The sequence below is a fragment of the Sphaerodactylus townsendi genome, linkage group LG05, assembly GCF_021028975.2.
Source record: "Sphaerodactylus townsendi isolate TG3544 linkage group LG05, MPM_Stown_v2.3, whole genome shotgun sequence".
Taxonomy (NCBI): domain Eukaryota; kingdom Metazoa; phylum Chordata; class Lepidosauria; order Squamata; family Sphaerodactylidae; genus Sphaerodactylus; species Sphaerodactylus townsendi.
In genome coordinates this window covers 4,532,839-4,558,116 of record NC_059429.1, presented here as the reverse complement: position 1 = coordinate 4,558,116, position 25,278 = coordinate 4,532,839, and the positions used below count along the sequence as shown (strand labels likewise).

General features: G+C 48.6%; 1 protein-coding gene across 1 annotated transcript in view; it reads left to right on the top strand.

The window, feature by feature from the left end:
- ZBTB7A (zinc finger and BTB domain containing 7A) overlaps positions 1 to 24,364 on the top strand; it is a 70,472-nt gene extending 46,108 nt beyond the window's left edge. Inside the window, 2 exon segments of the mRNA XM_048496136.1 lie at positions 10,447 to 11,666; positions 18,407 to 24,364. Coding sequence (XP_048352093.1) covers positions 10,462 to 11,666; positions 18,407 to 18,863 — 1,662 coding nt within the window. The 5' untranslated portion in view covers positions 10,447 to 10,461 and the 3' untranslated portion in view covers positions 18,864 to 24,364.
- The last annotated feature ends 914 nt before the right edge of the window (positions 24,365 to 25,278 follow it).

Genomic DNA, 25,278 nt, shown 5'->3' with positions numbered 1-25,278 from the left:
CGTTCACAGGAAGGTTTCTCGTAGCTGTGTCTCGTCTAAAGGAGATGTACCCAATAAAATGCTTTCAGCCTATGGACCCAGTTGTGCGCCGTTATGGCATTATGGCTCTTGGCGTTTTAACAAGCCTGGTTCTGAAAGACGTTTTGGACACAGAATTGTCCTGGAACACGAGACATCTCTGGTCACCTATGACAAAAAAGAATCTTTTGAGGAGACTCGATTGGGGGGGGGGGGTTCTTTATTTCTTCCTTCTTCCTGTGTCTCTCTCTCTCTCTTTCTTTCTTCTTCCTGTGCCTCAGTTCCTTCCTTTTTTTGTGTGTCTCTCTTTCTTCTTCCTGTGCCTCAGTTCCTTCCTTCCTTCCTGTCTCTCAGTTCCTTCCTTTCTTTGTGTCTCTCTCTCTTCCTTCCTTCCTTCCTTCCTTCCTTCCTTCCTTCCTTCCTTCCTTCCTTCCTTCCTTCCTTCCTTCCTTCCTTCCTTCCTTCCTTCCTTCCTTCCTTCCTTCCTTCCTGTGTCTCTCTCTCTTTCTTTCTTCTTCCTGTGCCTCAGTTCCTTCCTTCCTGTGTCCCTTCCTTCCTTCCTTCCTTCCTTCCTTCCTTCCTTCCTTCCTTCCTTCCTTCCTTCCTTCCTTCCTTCCTTCCTTCCTTCCTTTCTTTCTTTCTTTCTTTCTTTCTTTCTTTCTTTCTTTCTTTCTTTCTTTCTTTCTTTCTTTCTTTCTTCTTCCTGTGCCTCAGTTCCTTCCTTTCTTTGTGTCTCTCTCTCTTTCTTTCATCTTCCTGTGCCTCAGTTCCTTCCTTCCTTCCTGTGTCTCTCTCTTTCTTTCTTCTTCCTGTGTCCCTTTCTTTCTTATTCCTGTCCCTCAGTTTCTTTCTTTCTTTCTTTCTTTCTTTCTTTCTTTCTTTCTTTCTTTCTTTCTTTCTTTCTTTCTTTCTTTCTTTCTTTCTTTCTTTCTTTCTTTCTTTCTTTCTTTCTTTCTTTCTTTCTTTCTTTCTTTCTTTCTTTCTTTCTTTCTTTCTTTCTTTCTTTCTTTCTTTCTTTCTTTCTTTCTTTCTTTCTTTCTTTCTTTCTTTCTTTCTTTCTTTCTTTCTTTCTTTCTTTCTTTCTTTCTTTCTTTCTTTCTTTCTTTCTTTCTTTCTTTCTTATCCTTAACTCTCCAAATGGCAAACTATCATGTACCTTATTAATTAAAATTCATTCCTTTCCTGCCCTTCCTCAAAGCACCTCAGACTGGCACAGGTAGTTATTCCTGTTCCCGCATTACCCTCACAACAGCCCTCTGAGATGTAGGTTCGGCTGAATGAGTCACTAGCTCAGTGTCTCTCCCTGTGGACTTCATAACTGAGTGACGATTTGAACCCAGATCTCCTTGGGTTTTGGTTCTTTAACCACGACATGGAACTGAGGTGACTTATAAATCAGCCCCAGGTTTGAGTCTCTGTTCACTTAGGCAAACTTAGACCGGTCGACATCCTTCATTCCCTTCATTCCATCTATCAATATATTTTGGGGGCAGGGCGGGGTGGGTTATAGTACTAGATTACTCTGGCTAAAGTGTTATTATGGATGCTGAGGATTAATTTGAACTTCTTTAAACTCGCTAATATTGTGTTTGTTCTGGTTTTACGATTTAGGACTAAAAGAAGGTCCTTGAATTTCTAAGGGAGGCTGATTTAACTTCTTCACCCCGCCACTGTGCTATCACTGATGCTTTCCTAGCTTTTCTTAGGAGGTCCTCTGTCTACCCCACAGAAGGGGGGAACTGGCAAAAAAAATCCCTCTCTCATTGATAGTGGAAAGGGCCTTCAAGTCACAGCCAATTCATGGTTTCCCGGGCAAGAGATGTTCAGAAGGGTCGCCTGCCGTCACCTGCCTGTGCTCACCCACTCCGGACTCCCTTGGTGATCTCGTATCCAAGTACTAACCAGAGCTGACCCTACTTAGCTTCCAAAAATCTGGTGAGGCTGGGTTAGCCCGGATTATCCAAGTCATGTTTATGTCACATCCAGCCCTCGTAACAAATGAGTCCAACCCCCCTGCTCTGAGGTCTCGTAACCTTCTCAAAAGATCCTCTTTTCTTGCCTGGAGTTGCTGGAGGCTGGACCTGAGACCTTTATCACGCAAGTCTTGTCCTCTAACCATTGAGCTCTGGCTCTGCCTGCAATCGTAGCTGAACACGTATGAGGCTGTCTTATACTAAGCTGACCATCCGTCCCGCTTTGGGTGGGACATTCACGCCTTGAAAGAACTTGTCCCGCGGGTTTTCCCCAATGTCCCGGGTTTTGGAAGGCTGCCGCACTGCCTTCTGGGGCGCAAGGAAGTGCGGCAGCCTCCCGCGTGGCCGCAGGAGCACACTGCCTTCTGGGGCGCTGCCGCTCCTGCGGCTGCATGCGCACGCGGCCGCAGAGGCATGGCCTTCTGGGGCGCTGCCGTTTCCTGCCCTATGACAGGGTGGGAAACGGCAGCGCCCCAGAAGGCAGTGCGCTCCGTGTGTGTGTGCGCGAGTGTGTGTGGCTGCGCGAGTGTGTGTGTGTGTGTGTGTGCGAGTGTGTGTGCGCGCGCTCCGTGTGTGTGTGCGAGTGTGTGTGGCTGTGCGAGTGCGTGCGTGCGCGTGCGTGCACAGGGGGCCGCCCGCCCGTCCCGGTTCTTGAAGGTGACCATCTGGTCACCTTATCTTATACCAAGTCAGAGCAATGGATCCTCCTTGTCCAGTGTTGCTCAAAATGTGTCCTGTGGCCACGCTCTTGCCCGGTGTCCTGTTAGAGCAGCTGTCATCTGACAGATCTCTGTCCTTGTGAAATTCTCAGCTTCAGTTTTCTGAGAGCCAGTGTTGAGTAGTGGTTACAGCAGGGGCACTCTAATCTGGGGGAATGGGTTTGATTCCCCACTCTGCCACTTGAGCTGTGGAGGCTTATCTGGGGAACTAGATTAGCTTGTGCTCTCCAACACATGCCAGCTGGGTGACCTTGGGCTAGTCAAATAAATAGTAATAATTAAGTCAAATAAATAATAATGATAATCACAGTTCTTCGGAGCTCTCTCAGCCCCACCCACCTCACAGGGTGTTTGTTGTGGGGGAGATTGTAAGCGTCATCTTCTTCTTTTCTTCTTCTGGAACAAGGGTTTTGATGGACTTCTGGAGTCCTGCCCCAGCCTGGATGCTTCAGAGTTTTATAATTGGGATATATTTATGATGGCACATTCTTTGGTGCTTGGTTTTGGGTGAAAGAATAATGTTGGAGCTCGTGGTCTCTGTCAAGATGGCAAGCTCCTAATAACGCCTACAGCACAGGTGTCAAACTCATGGCCCTCCAGATGTTATGGACTACAGTTCCCATCATCCCCTGCCAGCATCAGGCTGGCAGGGGATGATGTCATGAACACTACTCGAATTATAACTTTATATGGAAGAGCACAAAATGACACCTATAGCCCCTAGAAACATTATTGACGGTAGACATACCTTTTAGAGACCGAGGTGCCCAGATTGCAACCCAGAACCCCACTTATTTATAGCATAGGAGTCAACCATGACGAATTGAACCCAGAATACTGAGGTCTTAGTTTAGAAAAGCAATGGTTGGCTCCGAGAAATGCGATAAGCTACTCGAGGAGTAAAGCTTGGTGGTAGTCGGTGGCTTTGCTTTGAAGCAACCGTGCAACTCTTCCAATGGACGAATCACGACCCTAGGAGGGTTTACCCCATTGCCAGCAACCGAGCTTACTCCCAGGTAAAGGATTGCTTTAGTTCTTTGCATGAAAATCCAGTGGGGTTTAACCTTTAAAAGCTTAGCAGGGTTACCTACACTGCTTCCCACAAGAAACGTAATGCTAATGTCAGCGGGCCAGCGGCCCGGTAGGCCAGCCCTAGATGGTATTATATTGGGGGGGGGGAGGGAGGCTGACTCCTGACTGCTTCGTGCCCACAGAGAGAGCTCTGGAGTGCCACCTCTGGCACCCGTGCCATAGGTTCGCCATCCCTGGCCTAGAGAAATTAGGAGAGAATGGAAAGCTAACTCTCCGTCTTGTGTCTCGTCTTCCTCCTCCCACACTCCAAACCCAGTTTCTGTACCAGCTGTTCTTAGAAAGGTCTCTGCAGAGCCCCGGGAGGAGCCACCGACGGAGGAAACCTGCTCAGACCTGCCTGTGCTGTTCCAAAGAGCTGTGTTGGCAGAGATGGCTCCTATTCCAAACGGGCCTTTTATTGTGGTGTAGAGCTGGAGGACCGGCAGTGCCGCCTCTGTTGATAAAAAGCAAGCAAGAGGCAGGTTCCTCTGTGGGGCCGATGGGGTGACCGGCCGCTTCTGCAGCCAGGGAGGGGAGCAGAGTTGGAGGCCTGGGCATCCCGCCGCCAGCTGGGAGTTGTCATCAAGTATTAGCGCCATGAAATTGTAGTCACTCTCCCGCCTTGAGCTGGCTGGTGTGGTCCATCTGAGAAGGTCCGTCCTTTGGCGCAGCCCAAAGCACAGGCGTCGCTCTGCTTGTTTCTCTGGGGAAAGGGAGGGGCTGCAGCAGGAGCAGCTGGGGCTGGCGGGAAGGCGGAGGCTCGGATCGATGGCTGCGGTTGCCATGCAGGCCTGGAGATCTCTGCGAAATTGTAGCTGACCTCCAGACTTGAGGGATTAGATCTCCTAGAGCAGGGGTCTTCAAACGATGGCCCTCCAGATGTTCATGGACTACAATTCCCATCAGCCCCTGCCAGCATGGCCAAGTGGCAGGGCCTGATTAAGGGAATTATCAGACCGATCAGTTTATCTGGGGAACTATAGTTGAAGACCCACGTCAATCTCGGCCCGTGGTAGCGAACCTTTGGTACTCCAGATGTTATGAACTACAATTCCCATCAGCCCCTTCCAGCATGGCTTCCAGCTTGGGCAAGTGGCAGGGCTGATGGGAATTGTAGTTCATGAACATCTGGGGGGGGCATAGTTTGAAGACCCATGTCCTAGAGCCATGGTGGCGAACCTTTGGCACTCCAGATGTTATGGACTACAATTCCCATCAGCCCCTGCCAGCTTGGGCAAGTGGCAGGTCTGATGGGAATTGTAGTTCATGAACATCTGGGGGGCATAGTTTGAAGACCTATGTCCTAGAGCCGTGGTGGCGAACCTTTGGCACTCCAGATGTTATGGACTACAATGAGATTCCCCAATTGGCCATGCTGGCAGGGGCTGATGGGAATTGTAGTCCATAACATCTGGAGTGCCAAAGGTTTGCCACCACTGTCCTAGAGGAAACGGCATCTCTGGAGGGCTGACTCGATGGTATTATATCCCGCTGAGGGCCTTCCCAAACCTCCCCCTTCCCACACTCCACCCTCAAATCTCCAGGAACGTTTTAACCAACAGCTTCCTGGGCAGCCTTGGGCCCAGGGCCGCCTTCCTGCCCATCTTCGCTCACAGGGCGTTTGTGAGAATAGAAAAGGGACAGCTGGAAAACCAACTGGAGTATCTTAGAGGAAGGTGGGGGTTTTGGGGGGGGGGGCGTTTCTGTTAATCCACAGGTGTCAAACTCGTGGCCCTCCAGATGTTATGGACTACATTTCCCATCATCCCCTGCTGGCAGGGCATGATGGGAACTGTAGTTCATAACAACCGGAGGGTCGTGAGTTTGACACCTGTGTCTTAATCAGAAACAAACCACATGAGAAGGTGTTTCTTGCAACTGGCCCTTCAGTGACAGCAGTGTTGTTTTCCAGATGTTGCATCTGGCCCTTAAATGGTACCAAAAAAGTCTTTCAGCATTTCCTCTTCTTCCTTCCTAGCTCCACCCCGCTCCCCTTGTTTGCTATCCTTGCATCTCACCGTTGCCACCAGGTTAAGAGGACAGGCATGAACTTTTCCAGGGATTCTCCAGTGGAAATACCCTGCCACTGCCCAGAAGGGCGTGTCCCCCTGCCCCCCCCCAGAAGCAGGCAGACTTCGTATAAGAAACTGATAGCATGGCTGCATAGTAGGTGTTTCAGAGAGCACTGGTCAAATTGGATCATGCTCAACTTTTTCTTTATTCTTGACTTTATTCTTGACTTTTTCTAAGGCTCGTTCCGCACCTGCAGAATAATGCACTTTCAAACTGCTTTCAGTGTTCTTTGAAGCTGTGCAGAATGGCAAAATCCACTTGCAAACAGTTGTGAAAGTGGTTTGAAAACGCATTATTTTTGCGTGTGCGGAAGAGGCCTATGTTAATGTCTCTCATGCAACATATTTCAAGTGTAGTTTTACCGATCTCTTCTATTTTTCCGAAGTAAAATACTTCTAATTCACGCTATTTTTGTCCGGGCTGGAGTGGGGGAATGAATGAGACTTGAGGAAACAAGCAACATTATAGCGTGCCAAGTTGCTAAACTGCATGACCACAATGATAAGTTTAAAGCAGTTTTTTTACTGAAATCTCAGGAATTAGTGGATGGGGGTGTGTGAAAAAAAATCTCTCTTGTGCTGAGGGGGGGTGGAAGTTCACTATCTTACGCCCGTCCCCAAGGCAAACAGAACCAGCTGGCATTTTACAAAATAGACGGGGGAGTCTGTGTGCCTGAGTGAGAAGCGCATGCAAATGTTCTCAATTTACATTAATTTATCTAGGGCTCATTCCGCACATGCAGAATAATGCACTTTCAAACTGCTTTCCAGTGCTCTTTGGAAGCTGTACTTGGAATGGCAAAATCCACTTACTGAAGAAGCAATTGTGAGAGTGGTTTGAAAGCTTGCATGATTTTTTTTACGTAATGCCCGGGAAGGGGGCCCTGAGGTTTTGGAGGTTCTTAATTAAGCTTTTTTGGGAGCACGCGATTGTCCCTTGACAAGAAGGGGTGCAGGCATAAGGACTATCTATCACAGGGCTCTGTAACCGGTGGCTCTCCAGATGTTCATGGACTACAATTCTCATCAGCCTCTGCCAGCATGGCCAATTGGGGCTGGTGGGATTTGTAGTCCATGAACATCTGGAGAGCCACCGGTTGCAGAGCCCCGATCTATCACCTTCAGCTGTGTGGGTCACTTATGAGAAGGTGGTGGGGGTTTTAATGGTGGGGGCATTTGATCCCGATCACAGTTTGGGGCGAGCGGTTGGTCCTCGTCCCTGTTCCCTGTTGGTGCATTTCACAGACTCTGCAGTTTGGCAACCCCAAATTTCTTCTTGTTTTTTTTTTTGTTGCTTCCCCTGGGCGAGTCTGCGGTGGGTGGGGAGCAGGCCTAACCTGTCTGAGTCTTGCTTGGTCGTCAGGAGCGCTGATGGGGCCAGTCGGGGCGCTGACAGCATCCTCGCTTCTGGGAGGGGGGGCGAGCAAGAGCAGGAGGCGGAGAGAAGCAGGGAAACAGCATTGGGAATTGTTAGAAAAAGGGTTGGGTGGGGGAATTCCAGTCTCGTGATCCTCCCAGGTAGATGGAAGGTGCACCTCCATTTGGGATCCTGTGTAATGGCTCCGGGCCCTCACGGGGACCCACAAATGAGTTCCATGGGGAGACCTGTAAAGACCGAGCTATTCCATGAGGCTTTTTTTAGGGGAGGAGCCAGCTGGCTGATATCTGATGCCCGTTAACAGCTAAGACCTGTTGTTCCCCTCTTAGAGGAATTTTAGAGGAGTTTTAATGGTCGAACGCCATCTGCATTTAAATGATTAAGAAACTTGGGCGCTGCATTTTAACTTGATTTTAATTTGATTATTAATATTTAGCATTGTGTTTGTTTATCCACTTGTTTGTATTTATGCTGTAAACCGCCCTGAGCCCCTCGGGGGAGGGCAGTATATAAGTGGAATGAATGAATGAATGAATGAATGAATGAATGAATGAATGAATTTTATTTATTTATTTATTTATTTATTTATTTATTTATTTATTTATTTATTTCTGGTTGTCACATCTTGGGGAAGGTAACATGGATCTGGAGAGAGTGTGGTCTTCCCGACAGGACCGTAAGGGAGGGGGCAAAGTCTATAAAAAATATACTTTAATACTTTGGAGGTTTTCAAACAGAGGCTGGATGAACATCTGTCGGGAGTGCTTTGATTGTGTGTTCCACTTAGCGTGGCAGGGGTTGGGACTCGTGATGGCCCCTTGGGGCCTCTTCCTACTCACTATGATACTCCAGGGGACATAGGTATGGAGCCACATGGGGGGGGGGGTTGGGGGTGGGGCCCACACCCCCACACCCATCCCTAGGGCATCAGCCCACGCCTCCCCAAGCCCTGCCCTGGCCCTAGCACTTATAAAAGCAGCTCACCTCAAGATTGGCAGCCCCATCTCCCTATTAAGCTCCACTGGAAACAATGGGGGGATGCAGGGCACCCAGCACAGAGTCCACTTAGCTTTGGACCCCCTGGACCAAACTTCACCAAACCAGGGTAGTATCATCAGGAGAGACCCCCCAAACAATCCCTGAGAGTTTGGTGCTGCTAGCCCAAACAATGCGCCCCCTGCAGGCCAAAACCTTTAAGCTCTGTGGTTCTCAACCTTCCTAATGCCGCGACCCTTTAATACAGTTCCTCATGTTGTGGTGACCCCCAACCCTAACATTTGTCCATTTTACAGATGGAGAACACTGATGCAGAGAGTCTTAGGCAGTGGCTCTCAACCTTCCTAGTCCCGCGACCCCCTGGACCAAACTTCACAAAACCTGGGTGGTATCAATAAGAGACTGCTTCACAGTGATGCCTCCCAGGTTTTAGTGAAGATTTAGTTCAAAGTATCCAAGTTATGGACCCTCAAAGGTGTAGCCCCCATCTCCTATCAGCTCCCATTGGAAACAATGGAGGATGGGGGCACCCCCTTTGGGAGTCCATAACTTTCAGACCCCCTGAGACAAACTTCACCATAAACCCGAGTAGTAGTATCATCAGGAGAGGAGCTAAACAATCCCTGAGGAGTTTGGTCCTGCTAGCAGCAAACAGTGCGCCCTTGCAGGCCAAGAGCTCCAAAGCTCTGTGGTTCTCAACCTTCCCTAATGCAGCACGACCCTTTATTACACTTCCCTCCATGTTTGCTTGGTGGACCCTAGCCCTAACATTTGTCCATTTACAGATGGGAGAACACTTAGGTGACCCTGTGAAGAGAATTCGTTAAGACCCCAAAGGGATCCTGACCCCCAGGTTGAGAACCACAAGCTTATCACAACACAACACAAGCCTTTATTGGCATATAAAACAGGACAAAGTTTTAAAACAAAACAAGGTTAGAAATACAGTTAAAATTACTAATTTCCAGTATAAAATTTGCAACACTTTCACAAAAGAGCACATCAGAGCTGTTCAGGAGAGTTGGTATCTTATAACTTTTCGTGCCACTAGGTGAGAACATTGCAAGAAAATGGAATTCATGTATTTCATTGCATATCTTATTGTATTTAGGGCATTGCCAGAGCAAGAGGGAATGGTCAAGTGTTTCCAACCGTAGTCATATCACATGAACAAACTCTTTTAGAACCCCGTTCCATATTCTTAGGAAATGCACTTCCCTCCAGCCAGAGGCTGATGGCAGCACGATTACATCTTGCAGTGGCCGAGGCTCTCTCTCTGGAGTTAAGGATTAATCAGCCAGGCGAAGATATGCTGCCATGGTTCCAGCGCTTCAGCGTGGGATTAATAATGTAATTAGAGAGAAACAGGTTGTCTTGGCAGCAGGAGTCAGAATTAGAGAAAATCCCAAAGATCCAAAGAGCCCTATTCTTAGCAACTAGTCTGAAGGCTTTACACCTTTGTGAGCATAAGGAGGTGATTCCAAAGGGGAAACCAATAAGCTTCAACCTTTCTAAAGATCAAAGTATACCATTCTGAAATAAAGTGATCCTGATAACAGAGGGAATAGAGGCTATTGGATCTTACTAGAAAATGTATATGCAGCGAAGCTAATATTTTATGGCCCTTATCCATTGCCAAGGTTTCTACAAATTCGTTTGGCCAATCTCAATGCACTGGCATGGCATAAAGGCGCACACATCTAGGGAGCCCCATTAGTTTCCGAAGGAATTTGGAATGTAATAAATTAAATGATTTATTTATTGCCGAAATCCAAATGGGGGAACCGTACAGTTGCAAGGAGCCAATCCTAGCCTCAAAAACCTTCAAAGCCACCACAAACTTATCATCTAGGGGGCACTTAAGAAACTTGTGCTCATGCAAATCCACCTCTTCCTCAGGAGATCAGTACTTGCTTGAAAAATCTGTAGACAAGGCCTTTAGTCAACAGTCACCTGGTCGACTATGGCGAGTACCAAACATCTCCAAGGGGCCAGGCAAATTGATGTTTCAGACCCTTGGTGTATCACCAGCGAAAGCCCAAGTGGGCCAGTGAATCTTTTGGCCGTCTTTATTTATTTATTTTATTGATTTATTATTTAAATTTATAGACCGCCCAATCCCCAAGGGTCTTGTTGAAACCATGTGAAGGGGAGATTGTCTGAAACGGGGGGGGGGGGGGGTCTTCTTTCCGCTGACCATGTTTCTTGTCTCTCTGCAGCCCTCTGGTGTCGGCATGGAGGGCGGTGTGGACGGCCCCATCGGGATCCCCTTTCCCGACCACAGCAGCGACATCTTGAGCAGTCTGAACGAGCAGAGGAACAACGGCCTGCTCTGCGATGTGGTGATTCTGGTGGACGGGCAGGAGTTTCCCACCCACCGCTCCGTCTTGGCCGCCTGCAGCCAGTACTTCAAGAAGCTCTTCACCTCAGGGCTAGTGGTCGACCAGCAGAACGTGTACGAGATAGACTTTGTGAGTGCCGACGCCCTGTCGGCGCTGCTGGAGTTCGCCTACACCGCCACCCTTACCGTCAGCACTTCGAACGTCAGCGAGATCCTCAATGCCGCCAAGCTGCTAGAGATCCAGGCGGTAAGGGAGGTTTGCACAGATCTCCTGGACAGGAAGATTCTGGCCAAAAATGACCAGATGGATACAGTAGATCAAATTGATCAAAGGAACCATCTCAGAGCGAAAGAGTACCTGGAATTCTTCCAGAGCAACCCCATCAACGGCCAACACGGCAGCTTTCCATGGACCAACCAAGACTTGAGAGACCTTCAGAGACTCAACTTCCGTGGCCTAAAGGAGGAAGAGGAGCCGGATTGCAACGGCATGGACTTCTACTCGCAGGCTGCCCTTAATGAAAGACCAAAGGCGAATGACTGTGACCCTGACAGCAACCATGCCAGGTGGTTGGACCAGGAGGAGGAAGAGGCCAAGGGATCCTTGTTCTCACCCTCCCAGAATGGACAATTTGGTGGGCGCAACCTGCCGACAGCAGGGGAGGATGAGACATCGGCCGCAGGTCAGCTGGACCATGAGGTCGGGGACTCCCCTGCCTTTGCTCCTGGGGGAGGGGAGGGGGAGGATGCAGATGCCCGGGACGTGGACGGCCTAGCTGCCAGCACCCTCCTGCAACAGATGATGGTAATTTCCAAGGTGGAAGAGTGACAGCAGCTGAAGGCCCGGCGAGGACGCCAAGGATGGCAGCGAGGTCGGCCAGGTTTATGGATTGTGCCGAAATATTTTAGCACTTCCCAAGAGGGTGAGGTCTATCCGTCCTGGTCCCAGAAGGAGAAGAAGATCCGAGCAAAAGCATTCCAGAAGTGCCCCATTTGCGAGAAGGTGATCCAAGGGGCTGGCAAACTCCCCCGCCACATCCGAACCCACACAGGCGAGAAGCCCTATGAATGTAACATTTGCAAAGTTCGGTTTACAAGGTAAAAGTAGGCCACAGGCTTCACTGCAGATTTGAGGAGCTCATTTCGATACGTGTATAGAAACTGCAGAGTGCATTTAGGGATCGCGAGGAGCTGTGTGTTGCAGACCAGACTTGTGAACTAATGCAAGACTGGGCATTATAGCGGCGGAGCCACATCCGGCCACACCTGAGGAGCCACATCGACCGCCTGAAGCCCCTGACTGGCCCTTGCTGGGGAGGCGAAGCCCTTTAAACCCCTTGAAGCAGTTTGCCCCTTGGCTGCCCGAGCTTCTCTTGAGCACTCGCACTCCTTCTGCTACTGGCCCGGCCCTCCACAATATTTTCTGTTTCTTATGCGGCCCCATGGAAAAAATAATTGCCCACCCCTGAAATAATGTCTAGTGGGAATTTCGTTGGGAATCTGAAACCTTGCATGTAAGATTAGGAGAGCAGCAGTGGCGTAGGGGTTAAGAGCAGGTTTGCTCTAATCTGGAAGAACTGGGTTTGATTCCCCGCTCTGCTGCTTGAGCTGTGGAGGCTAATCTGGGGGATTCAGATTAGCCTGTACACTCCCACACATGCCAGCTGGGAGACCTTGGGCTAGTCACAGCTTCTCGGAGCTCCCTCAGCCCCACCTACCTCACAGGGTGTTTGTTGTGAGGGGGGAAGGGCAGGGAGATTGTAAGCCCCCTTGAGTCTCCTTACAGAAGAGAAAGGGGGGATATAAATCCAACTCTTCTTCTTCCTTCGGTGCGAGAATGCATCTGGGCCAGCTTTGAGTTTAGGAATCAGTGGAAACTTCTGAAAGCTTTAAGTCTAGTGCAGTGATGGCAAACCTTTTAGAAACTGAGTGCCGGGGGCGGAGCGAGGGGAAACTGCACCTGGGGCACGCGTGCACCCTGTGCCCCTTCCATCCCCCCGCCCTGCCCTGGAATGCCCTTGGAATGTCCCGAAACCCCCCCGCCCCGGAACACTCTCGCCACCCTCTTGCAGGGGTGCGCACCCAGTACGTCGCGCACCCCTTGCCCCCTTGACGCTCTGTCACTGCCGAGTGCCCAAACTGGGGCGACAGCTCGCGTTCCCACAAAGAGGGCTCTGAGTGCCCCCTCTGGCACCCGTGCCACAGGTTCGCCACCACTGGTCTAGTGGGAGCCTGGCATACAGTGTTGTCCCACTTTCGGATTTGGAGGCGCACTATTGCCCTTAATGTTCTGTTCTTAGAATCATAGAATCATAGAGTTGGAAGAGACCCCCAAGGAGGGCCATCAAGTCCAACCCCCTGCCATGCAGGAACACACAGTCAAAGCACTCCTGGCAGATGGCCATCTAGCCTCTCTTAAAAAACCTCCAAAGAGGGAGACTCCACCACACTCCAAGGTAGTGCAATCCGCTGTCGAACAGCCCTGACGGTGAGGAAGTTTTTTGATGTTTAGGTGGAAGCAGAAAACAAGCTTGCTTCCTCACCAATAAGACATCCCTTCAAATATCTAAACGTGGCTATCATGTCACCTCTTATCCTTCTCTTCACCAAACTAAACATACCCTGCTCCCTAAGTCTCTCCTCATAGGGCATGGATTCCAGACCTTTTACCATTTACCATTCTTCCTTCAAATATAGTATATTTTTTACCATTTACCATTCTTTCTCTAAATAAATATAGGTTTCACAAGTGTCTCCCAAACTGTGCCAACCCTACTTCATCCCCAGAGGTAGGATTCTGTTCTTTGGGCCTTGTGTATGTTAGCCCAGACCACCTCCAACCACTTCCTTCTATTTATTTACAGAATCCTATCAGCAAACTGAGTTCTAAATATTTTTTCAAGTAATCCTCTGACCCATGAGGTGAATGTCACACACGACGTTTACTAGGCAGACTGTATTTACAGGATGGCAGCTGTGAAAAAGGCAAACTCTATGCTGGGGATCATTAGGAAAGGAGTTGAGAATAAAACTGCAAAGATTGTCATGCCGTGGTGCGACCGCACTTGGAGTCCTGTGTTCAGTTCTGGTCGCCACATCTCAAAAAGGACATCGAAGAGATAGAAAAAGTGCAGAGAAGGGCAACGAGGATGATTGAGGGACTGGAGCACCTTCCTTATGAGGAGAGGCTGCAGCGTTTGGGACTCTTTAGTTTGGAGAGGAGACGGCTGAGGGGGGGATATGATTGAAGTCCTATAAAATTATGCATGGGGTAGAAAATGTTGACAGAGAGAAATTTTCTTCTCTCTTTCTCCCAATATACTACTAGAACCAAGAAGGGGGGCATCCAGTTGAGAATGCTGGGGGGGGAAGAATTAGGACTAATAAAAGGACACACTTCTTCACGCAACGTGTGATTGGTGTTTGGAATATGCTGCCACAGGAGGTGGTGATGGCCACTAACCTGGATAGCTTTAAAAGGGGCTTGGACAGAGGAGAAGTCGATCTGTGGCTCCCAATCTTGATCTGCCTTGATCTCAGATTGCAAATGCCTTAGCAGACCAGGTGCTCAGGAGCAGCAGCAGCAGAAGGCCATTGCTTTCACCTTCTGCATGTGAGCTCCCAAAGGCACCTGGTGGGCCACCTGGTGGGCCACCTGGTGGGCCACTGCACGTAGCAGAGAGCTGGGCTAGTTCTTATGTTCTTATGGTTTGCCATTGCCTTCCCCCATCATCTACACTTTGCCTCCAGCAAGCCGGGCACCTATTTTACCAATCTCGGAAGGATGGCAGGCTGAGTCCACCCTTTGTTCAGGTTGTGGGCAGAGTTTTGATTGTAGTACTGTAACTTACCACTCTGCATCACGGGGTTCATGGTCTAAATCACAGGTGTCAAACTCGTGGCCCTCCAGATGTTATGACGACAATTCCCATCATCCCCTGCCAGCATGATGCTGGCAGGGGATGATGGGAACTGTAGTCCATAACATCTGGAGGGCCGCGAGTTTGACACCTATGGTCTAGATAATTGGAGAACTTAAATAATTGACAATTGTGTTGATATAAAGAACAATAATCAATTAAAATGTATTAATGAAAATGTGTTAGTTACATATATACAGAGGTGGGATTCAGCCAGTTCGCATCGGTTCGAGAGTTCCGGTAGCTACAGTTTGGCAGAGTTCGCCAAACCGGCTGAATCCCACCACCGCCAGGGGAGGGAGAGTGAGGCCCCCACAGCGCGCACTCCCTCCCTTGCGTCCCCCCCACCGCCGCCCACTCAATTGGCTGCTGTGAGGAACGTGGCTGGCCCAGCCAGGGCCTTCCTCCACCTCTGGCTGAGCTGTGCAACTGGGAAGGCCCCTCCCCCGCCAGGAGATCTCGCTGGTGCCCTCCAGCGTGGCCAGACAACACCGGTGCAATCCCCAGCAGGGGAGAGGTCTCCAGCCGCACAGCTCGACACAAGGCCTCAGGCCCGGCCACGCAGCCGGGCCTCCTCTCCTGCCAGAGATCTTTCTGGCGCTGACAATACTGGCACGATCCCCAGCAGGGGAGAGGTCTCCCTACCGCTCGGCTTGGGCCCAGCCACGCAGTCGGTCCTCCGTCCTCCTTCCCTGCCAGGGAATCTTGCCAGTGAGGACAACACCAATGCCCTCCCCAGAGAGGGAGAGGTATCCTGGCCACGTGACTGGTAAGGCCCCTCTTCCCTGCTGGGGATCTGACCGGTGTCGTAGCCAGCAAAGGAGAGGTCTCCCAGCTGCGCAGCCAGGAAGGCCTCTCTCCCCTGGGGGGGAGGGATTTCCCCAGCACCATCCAGCCCGCCAGACAACGCTGGTGCAGCCTGGGTCTGAGGCAGAGGAAAAGGCCCCATCTGGGCCAGCCACATCCCTCCAGGTAAGTGGGCAGTGGCGGGGTGTGTGCACCGGGGTGGGGGAGGGGGCGAACTGGTCACTAAATTATTTGAATCTCACCACTGCATGCATACATACATACATACATGCAACATTGTAATGAAATGAAAATGTTTCTCATGAGTCATCCTTCAAATGGAATCTGGGAACATAGCAAGTTTCTAAAAAAGTTAAAATGAGTTTTTAGACCTGTTGACATAATTTGGATTGGGTGGTAACTTGGAGGATCCGTTTGGCATGAAATTCCCAGGGATCTGCCACGTGTCTTTGCCACTTTATAGCTACTCAGATAGTGTAGTTTTGAATGCTGTGATTAGAAATGGCTCTTCAATGTCTTCAATGTGAGCAGCAGTGGCGTAGGAGGTTAAGAGCTCATGTATCTGATCTGGAGGAACCGGGTTTGATTCCCAGCTCTGCCACCTGAGCTGTGGAGGCTTCTCTGGGGAATTCAGATTAGCCTGTACACTCCCACACACGCCAGCTGGGTGACCTTGGGCTAGTCACAGCTTCTCGGAGCTCTCTCAGCCCCACCTACCTCACAGGGTGTTTGTTGTGAGGGGGGAAGGCAAGGAGATGGTCAGCCCCTTTGAGTCTCCTACAGGAGAGAAAGGGGGGATATAAATCCAAACTCCTCCTCCTGCTCTTCTTCTTCTTCTTCTTCTTCTTCTTCTTCTTCTTCTTCTTCTTCTTCTTCTTCTTCTTCTTCTTCTTCTTCTTCTTCTTCTTCTTCTTCTTCTTCTTCTTCTTCTTCTTCTTCTTCTTCTTCTTCTTCTTCTTCTAATAAAAATAAATCTTTTCCAGTCCTTCAAGAAGTTTCCTTTAAATGAAGATGCTATGAATGAAACCTGGGGCCCTCTAAACATAAAGCCAAATGCTCTGGCCCCCCATTGGACACGAAAGGATATATGCCACGTGTTCACAAGACCCAGGGTTCATTGGGCTTCAGAGTTACCAACTGAAACCGCCCCAAACTTGTTTCCAAGAATTATCTCCCGAATCTTCCACTGGGAATTTTGATTAGTTGGCCGTGTGATTATTCGGCTAACAAATAGTGTTTTGTGAATATTCTGTTTGGGGGAATTTTAAAGGTAATAACTGCATCCCCAGCATCTCATTTTAAATGAAGCCTGCAGGAGGGTTGTAGAACCAGTAAAAGACACCGGAGATTGCTTTCTGCTGAGAGCTTTTGCATTTGATGCATTTTTAATCTGTCTTTTTGGATACACGTGGTGACATCGCACCATTTTCAGATAGGGAAGATGTGTTTTAGTTAGAACTACCTTGATTTAGAAACTGCTTTGAGAATGTGTTTGTTTCTGCTTTCCAGAATTTGTTTCTGCTTTCCAGAAGGGTGCCTGTGTCCCACTGTGGAGTGACATGGGGTTGCTGACTTCCAGATGACTCCTGAAAGTCACACCGGTGGCATGCTGTCACAAATGGTGCCCAGGGCTTGCCCAGGGCACCACACCCAGCTCCTGGCCAAAATCCCCCTGCCCCTGCTGCTGCCAAATTCCCCCTACCACTGCCACAAAAAACCATCCAACAAACCTTTTTCTTTTCCGAGTGGCTCTGGCCAGGGGCCGAGCGAGGGAAAACTGTATCCGGGGCGCACGCATGCCCTGCGCCCCTGCCGTTCCCCCCCCCCCACGCCCCCGGAATGCCCCGGCTACGCCCCCACCAAAGCACATGCCCAGGGCATTGCGCCCCCATCCCATTGGTGCTACGCCACTGGCTCTGGCCAGCAACTAACTGGGGGCTCACCAGTCGGCATTGCTCAGAAGAGGCAAAGTTTTGAACAGGGGGAGGTGACAGCAAGGGGAGTTTGGCCGGGGGGAGGGAAGAGTTGGCCGAGGGCTGGGCACAGGGAGCAGAGAGAGGGTAGGTGGCCAAAATGCACCCCTCACACGACTCAGGGGGATGTACCTGGGTCTTCTGCCCCCGTAGTCCCGCCAGTGGCTCACCCTGAATGACAACTGCTCTCCAGACGACAGAGATCAGCTCTCTTGAAGGAAATGGCTGCTTCGAAGGGGGCAGGGGCTCTGTGGCATTACAGCCAACCGAGATCCATTTCCTCCCCAGTGTCCCCTTCCAGTGCCAAGAGTCTGCTAAGTGCAGAAGTTTATAGAGAGAGAGGGAAGAGCAGTGACCCATCGTTGTCAAATGGGGCGGAGCCAGATGACAAGCTGGTAAAGCTGTGAAGGCTTCAGGAGGGATTTCTGCCATGGAGGGTGGGGGTGGGGATCTATAACAGAGTCCCAGTAAAAGGAGCTGCCTGCAGACCCCTTCTGAACATCGCTCACCTTGGAAAAACCCCAGCGGGTTGCAATCAGAGGCACACCATGGGTAAATGGCGCCCGGAGACAAATTGTCTCCAGGATGCCCCCCCAGGCTCTGCCCCCTGATGCCCCCAGGCTCCACCCCCCACTGACCTTGACCCCGCCCATGTCACCATGGACATGGGCAAGGTCTAGGGTGCCCACCTCCCCTCCCCCTGCCGGCTGGGCTCGCAGCCAGCAGCCTGCAGTCTCTTCTGACTGGGGAGGGGAGGAAGGAAGGAAGGGGGGAGTCCAGGGTGGGTTGAGGGTGCTTGGAGGCAGCAGGAAGTCCTGCTGCCTCATTGTTTTTGCAGCCTTCTCGACTGACAGCGGATGGAGGTTGGAGCCGCAGCGAGGCAGCGACGAGGAACAGCAGGGACTTCCCCTAATGATCACCCTGAGGGGGCCGATTTTGCGCCCCGCGTGACCAGAAAGAGTGGCGTAGCCGAGGGGACAAGGGGTACCCCTTGTCCCTAGGTAGATACGCCACTGGTTGCAATATGTCAGCTGCAACAGCACTTCCGCTGGAGGTGTGAAGCGGTGAGCTCGTGCCAATCCTTTCTAACGCTCTTGCGTCGATCTTTCCCCTCCCCTTTTTATTTTCTTCCCTACAGGCAGGACAAGCTGAAGGTCCACATGAGAAAACATACCGGTGAGAAGCCCTACTTGTGTCAGCAGTGTGGGGCCGCTTTTGCCCACAACTACGACCTGAAGAACCACATGCGCGTCCATACGGGCCTGCGCCCCTACCAGTGCGACAGCTGTTTCAAGACTTTTGTCCGATCTGACCACTTGCACCGGCACCTTAAAAAAGATGGTTGCAACGGCATCCCTTCCAGAAGGGGGCGCAAGCCCCGGGTGAGAGATGTGGGCGGCATGCCCATCCCGGCCACCAACCCTGACGACGGAAGCTTTGCGGGGGCCGACGAGGCACAAGAATCGCAGGACGCCAGCCCGCCGCAGGACGGCCCGGGACAGCACCTTGACGATAGCTCGAACGCCGAAGCGGCGTCAGAAAGTTTGAATGTAGTAGGGGGTTCGTCTGAGGGTAACACGCAAAAACTCTCCTAAACCAAAAAAGAAAAAAAAAGAAAAGAAAAACCAACCCGTGTCACAAAATCTAGTTATACCTTTCCTCCGATGCTCCTTGAAAGTTATGGTTTCCTTGCCCTTTTTGTGGAAAGAAAAAATAGCCTTATAGATTGATGATATATCGCTGTTTTGTGATCTTCCCATAATAACCAGTTATTCTAACTTCTTATAGCCACGGATTAATTTTAAGCTTTTTTTTTTCACCCTTTGAAAAGAGATTATTGAGGGGGGGGGGAGGGTGAAGATGTCTTTAAAGTATGAAATGAAGCTTCCAGAGTTTAGTTTGTTAAAGTAACACACACGCATATAGATATAATATATTGGAGATTTTTTATCTATTTTAGCTAGTAGAATGTTCTTGAGGACAGAAAAGCAGGGAGGACAATTGTGCCAGAAGTCCTTGGAAATATTTTTTTCCCCTCTTGGCAAATGCAGTGTCCCTCCCACCCACCCTCTGCCCCCTTCCCTATCTCCACCCACCAGAACTCAAAGTGCTCATTTTCTGAGAATATCTTTGGAAAACCTAAGGGTAGCCACCCTTGATCAGATATGGTAGAGAGATTGGGAAGGTTTTGATTTCTTTGTGTTTCCAAGTTGTCCTCAGTCAGCTGTTTGCATGCAAATTGCTCTTCCCGTTGTTTAGGCGTTAAAATTCATAGAAGAGGGAGGGGTACCTCCCTCGATTTCAAAATTAGCTGAAGTGTAGCCTTTACATTATAGCTGAGCCTAGATGATTTGGCCAGGGGGCTCCACATGAATTGTATGTTGTTCTTTGTTACAGAGTTCTGTTACGGACTTCAACAATTTTTTCCTACTGTTATCGGTACATGTTAAGGATAAGCCTGGCAGGGCTCGGTGAGAGCCGGAAACTCAGAGGCTCTTGCCGAACGTTAATTGTGGAGGGGGTACCTAGGTATCACGGGGTTTTTTGCCAGCTTCCTGTGCCTCTTGGCTACCCTCCAGCAGCGACACGGAAAAATTCACCCAGGATTTGACCCACATGGTTGCACTGCTCTGAGTGCTGTGCCCGTTTCGTCTATTTCAAAGGATGCTCGGGCACCCCTGTTGGAAGATACACTTTTTCACTGAGATACAAGCGATGACAGGTGACCGTTTGGGTACAAGCCTAGAGTGCGATTGATGGGATGTAGTGCCAACCTGTTTTTGGCAGCTTTCCAGCCTCCCAATCATTTCCTTAGCTCTTCTGCTTTTATTGCATTTTAATTTCATTTAGCTACCTGTCACCCAAAAGACTGTGGGAACCCTAGTTCTGTGGGGAAACTCTGGAGACATCATCCTAAACTTTGCTTCCAGAATTCCTCGGGGGGGACTAACTTAAAACTGGCTAACATTTGTAGGACTGGATGCACCCTATTTAGGTTTAGCTTACTTGGAAACAACCCCTTGAAATCAGTGTAGCTTACGTCCAGGTAAACTTGGATAGAATTGTGCTGTTCCGGGCCTGATCCCGGCGGATGCATAGTCTAAAACAGCTTAATTTGGAGAAAGCTGGAGGTCGGGATTTCATCCCGATTCCTGTCCTAACAGGCTATTTTGAAGACTGTTGGACTGACTCGTCGTTTCATATCCTTCTGCAATCATTCATTGTTGGTCTGATTGGGGCTCTGTACGTTCAAACAGCATTGAAAAAGTTGCTGTATGGCAGTGAGGCTTAGACATAACACTTCATCCTTGGAATACCATTTGCCCATGCGTGGTGGGCAGCTAGAAGCCACCACTCCAATCCCCTGCCCTTGACTAGTTGAGGAGCCGGAAGGAAAAAAAATAGCCACCATAGTAACACTCTGGGAATTTTATTGTGTCTCTGTGGTCTTTACTGTAAATATTAGGAAAAAATCCTAGCGCATTACCTGGAAGTGACATCACATCCTCCCCAAATTCCACAGGACATTACACCCTCCCCAGGCACAGCCGTCAAACTCTCTAGGCATTTGCTAAAGCGATGCTGATACCTCTAATTCACCCCCGACATCATAACTACTGTCCCGTTCCATGGCTAGGCCTTACTGTATGATATTAACAGGAAAGTGGTCCCAGAAAGATGTGCTGTTGAAATGTTCTCTACAAACTCACAAAGAAGTTCCAATTTCGATGTGTGTTGAAAGACTTTTTTTAAAGACTTAAAAGACTTTTTCAGCTTCTCCAGAGTTGGGGGAGAGGGATTAGAGAGACACTCCAGAAACCGGACAAGGAGTTTCAGTCTCACCATTTCCAGCCTTCCGCTTGCATTGCTTCACGACTCCTAACTCACATCTTGTCTCAAACTGTCCAGGTATATCAACCTTTTCCAGTTACGTGAGATTTCTGGGCTGCCTCTTTCAGCCAACAGTGCTGGCGTCTGTCAGGTTAAGCCTGAAAAGTTTAAACTTAATGGCAAGAAAATGAATATTTGGGGATGAATGAATTGGGAGGAGCCAGACCCTTCGGATGAGCACTCTGGGCTGAGGAGACTTGTATTTCACTGAATGGGTCCCCGTGTGATAATATGGCCTATTATCTGGGGTGGGGCAAGTATGGGCTTGCCCAAGAAAACTGCACTGGAGATGCCAACTGGGAGGTGATTTGGTGGTGGGGTGAAGGAAAGGGGGTCTTTGATCTCCAGTGGCTCTCTGAATACACAACCTTTTGGTGAAGTACAACAATTCTCTAAAGTTTCCCTCTTCCCTTTCTTCCCTTCCCCCGTTGCCCTTTCTTGGTACCAAATATGTGAGGTTTGGCCCTCATATCAAAGATGCCGGACTGTTAGCACAAATCAAGCTCATCCCTAATGGGTTCCTTAAAGCTAAAGGCAAGCCCCAGGGATCTCAACGACACCCCCCCTTCCTTGGTTTGTGAGATTTTACACAACCTGAGTTGCACTAAGGCATGTCGATTTGGACCGTGGCGAGGTGCGTGGTCCAAAGCCGGCTTCGACAGTTTGCTTCCCTCCCCTACCTAGAGGGGACAGGATTTAAGTAACACAACGGCTACATCGGGTTTATAAACGGCACAGATCCCTCTTAAGCTAAAGAACCAAGGCACCTTTTAGCCATTTCAGAGTTTTATAAATGCACAGTTTAAAAAAAATGATTTAAAAGTCAGAAAGAGATTTTAGTCCTTTTTATTTAAAAAAAAAGCACTTTTAAGATTTTTTTAAAATTTTAATATTAAAAGGTGAACCGTTTGGCCGAATGTAACTGAACAGGGAGTATCCGTGTGTGCTTTGAGGAAAATGTGAGTGGGGTATGAGGGGAGAAAGAGTCAGGGTTGGGTGGGATGTTTATTTAATATAGAAAAAGCAATAAAAAAACACAAAAAAAGATTAGAAACAAAGAAGTCTTAGCACTTTGCAATGGAACGGGTACTTTGAAATCACTTTATCTTAATTTAAAAAAATATATAAAAAAGAAAGCAGCAAAATATGTTTACACGTTGAAACCATCTTCTACGGAAAGAAATTTATTGTTGTTTATTGTTTTTATTAAAATAATTCCTAAAATTGAATTTATTTTTGTAAGAGAAAAAAAAATGTATATATATATCTATATATTGAGAGCGAGAACGAGAGAGACTTAAAATGGAATCCACCGTTTTTTGGTTTAGCCGATTTGTTTGGATACAGACCTGGGAGGACTGCCGTTAATTAGATTCTGTGACACAGCAACAATTTTAAACAACCCTCGGAAGTGATTTGCACTTCAAAAAACATAAATATAAAAAAAATGGAAGCTTGAATTTTTAGGCAGGAATCATGGGTTATTTTGTGTATGGTTTTTTTTTCTCCTTTTAAAAAAAAATGTCTTATAGCCAGTGCTGGCCTGTATGTTTCCTAATTTCGACTTCCCATTATTAATCCACAATCTCAGTCCCGGGACCTTCTTGACGTAGGGCGAAATGTAAGAACTTGGCATCTTGTCGTTCCCCACCCAAGACAGATTTTCTACCACTTTGTGGCACTGGGTATTTGTCGGGACTGGCAAATACTGACTGAAACTGCCTTCCAGAAAATTCTCAGCCCGTGACTGCCGCCCTTCTCACCTTTATGTTCCCAGGAGCCTAAAGAATACCAGCAAAGAAGAATGTTACTGAGTCCCTCTTGAGTTACTCAAAGTTGAAAGTATCGAGGAGGAGCTCGGATCTAATTTCAATTGAGGCAAACTATCTCAAAACACAGGCCAGGTTGAGATCACGTTTACGGCATAAACAGAGAGAGACAACTTTACATTTCTTTCTCGTTTAGCCCCTGTGGGCTCATGGGCCAAATTGTCAGCCTCAAAGTCCCAAATTTAGTTTTGAGGCTGGGATCTTTGGTGGACTGAAAACTAGAGATGGTTAAGTGGACATTTCGCCAAGTAACAAAGTATAGAGAGAATTCACACCAAAAAAAGACCCCAGTCAATGGAGAACGGACTCCATGTGATTGGTTGATACCTATGTTCTGACACATTCTGTTGAATGAGAGAAATCAAACAAATGGTGTTTGAGAGCCGGAAACAAATAAATTTTCCTGCATTGCAGGAAAGACTTTGGGTTAAGAACGTGGGGACATTTGTCAACCATGTTTCCGGTTTTGCTTTGGAATCATTGGGCAAGACTTGCCAGCAATGATGGCTCTAGTATCTGCAAGGTCAGGTAGAAAATCCATTTTGGGTCGATAACAGTGAGGTTTCTGGAACAGCCAAGTGGGGTTGTGAACCCGTCCGTAACGGGGCTCACTGATCTTGCGATGCCTGAACTGCCCCAAATCTTAAGGGCACACAACTAACAACCCTGCATGTCTTTACCCCATCCAACGTTGTTGGGTTTTTTTTTCAGTTCAGTGATTTGGTTGACAAAAACGTCTAACTTCCTTTGCTGGTTTGCTAACCCTCTCGACCAATCTAGCTCATACAAGGAATCTAAAGAAGGTCCCGGGTACTTAGACTGATGTGCCCATCCGGTCCTTTCCCCCAAACCTCACCTTCCACGGAGACCCTTGGCTTAGCACTGACTAAAGTATCTCATATGCAAAATTAGTGTGGACTTTGTAAATAGATAGCTACATGAAGTTCTGTATTGTAATCAGAAGTTGTGGTATCTCTTCCAGTTTGTTTTTTCGCCTCTGTCTCCATGGCTGTTTCACATTTTGTGTTTTCCCCTCCCTGTTTCCTTTCAAAGCTACCTAGAATCCATTAAGAAACAAAATGTTCCCTCTCCCACCCAGTATGGGCAGTCCAAGAGATTTTTCCCCAAGACAGATTGGGATATTACCCTTGCCACTGGGAACCTTCAACATGGTTTTTTGTACCCTTTCTGAAATGGATTGGTGCGATGGCCAGGAAACGGTAGAAAGTGGGGGCGGGAGCAGCAGCGTACTTTTTTGATTGGCAGTCTACATCCCGGAGAAGAAGTCAGTTCTTGGCTTCCCAGTCAAAGGCAGGAGGGGCCCCTGTTCATTCCAAATCTGGGCAAGACTTCCTGTTTGCAAACAAACCGTTTTTTTAAAAAAACACCTTCGACTCTTGTCTGTTTGTAAATTTGGACAAACTGCAATCTGGTTCCGAGCACCCAAATCCCACTTCTCTCATCTTCCGTCTCCCAGTTTCTTCTTGTTTACCAGACGCAGCAAAGACTGGTTTATTAGCTGGTACCATTTGGGACCATTTACAGTACAGCTTTAAATTGGTTTAGCTGTCATGCCCTTGCCCCAGGGAACTATGGGAAGTGTTTGTAGGGGAAAGGGGGAATCTCTAACGGAGAGTTCTGCAACTCTCACCAAAGTACAACTCCCAGAACTTTGTGGGGGAAGCCATGACAGTAAAATGGGTACTCAGCTAGTTTTGTAGTATAGAGCTGTCCGTTTTTCACCCATCTTATTTTCTTCTAAACCGAGATACTGCACCTTGCTCATAATGGGGTTTTCTTTCCCCGCTGTTAGTGGTCAAGGGGGTGGGCTTGGGGGGGGGGGAGCGGGTGGAATCCAAAGCAAGACTCTTGGGGCGGGGCTAAAATTTGAATATCTGTGCTGGCAACACTTTAACACAAACCTTGGTGTGTTTGCACTAAACCAGAAAGATTTTTTAAAAATGTACCTTCTCCGTTTCTGCCTTAACCTTCTAACGCCCCTTTGTGTGAGCAGCAACGCCGCAAAAAAGATCGCTCTGCATGTAAGCCCTCTCCGTCGAATCACATCCTGTATATAAAACGTTTTGATTTTTAAAAAACAAATTCTTATTTTATTTTTTACGAAAAAAGGAGGTTGTGATAAGGTGTTGCCAAAGAATCTGCTGATTTTGCCGCATTTCAGGAATAAGAAGAAAAGCTTTTTGAATAACAGCCACACACAAAAATACAGACACAGAAATGTTTCCTTTGCTGCCTGCTTTATTTTCCCCTTTTGCTTTGTTTTTAAATT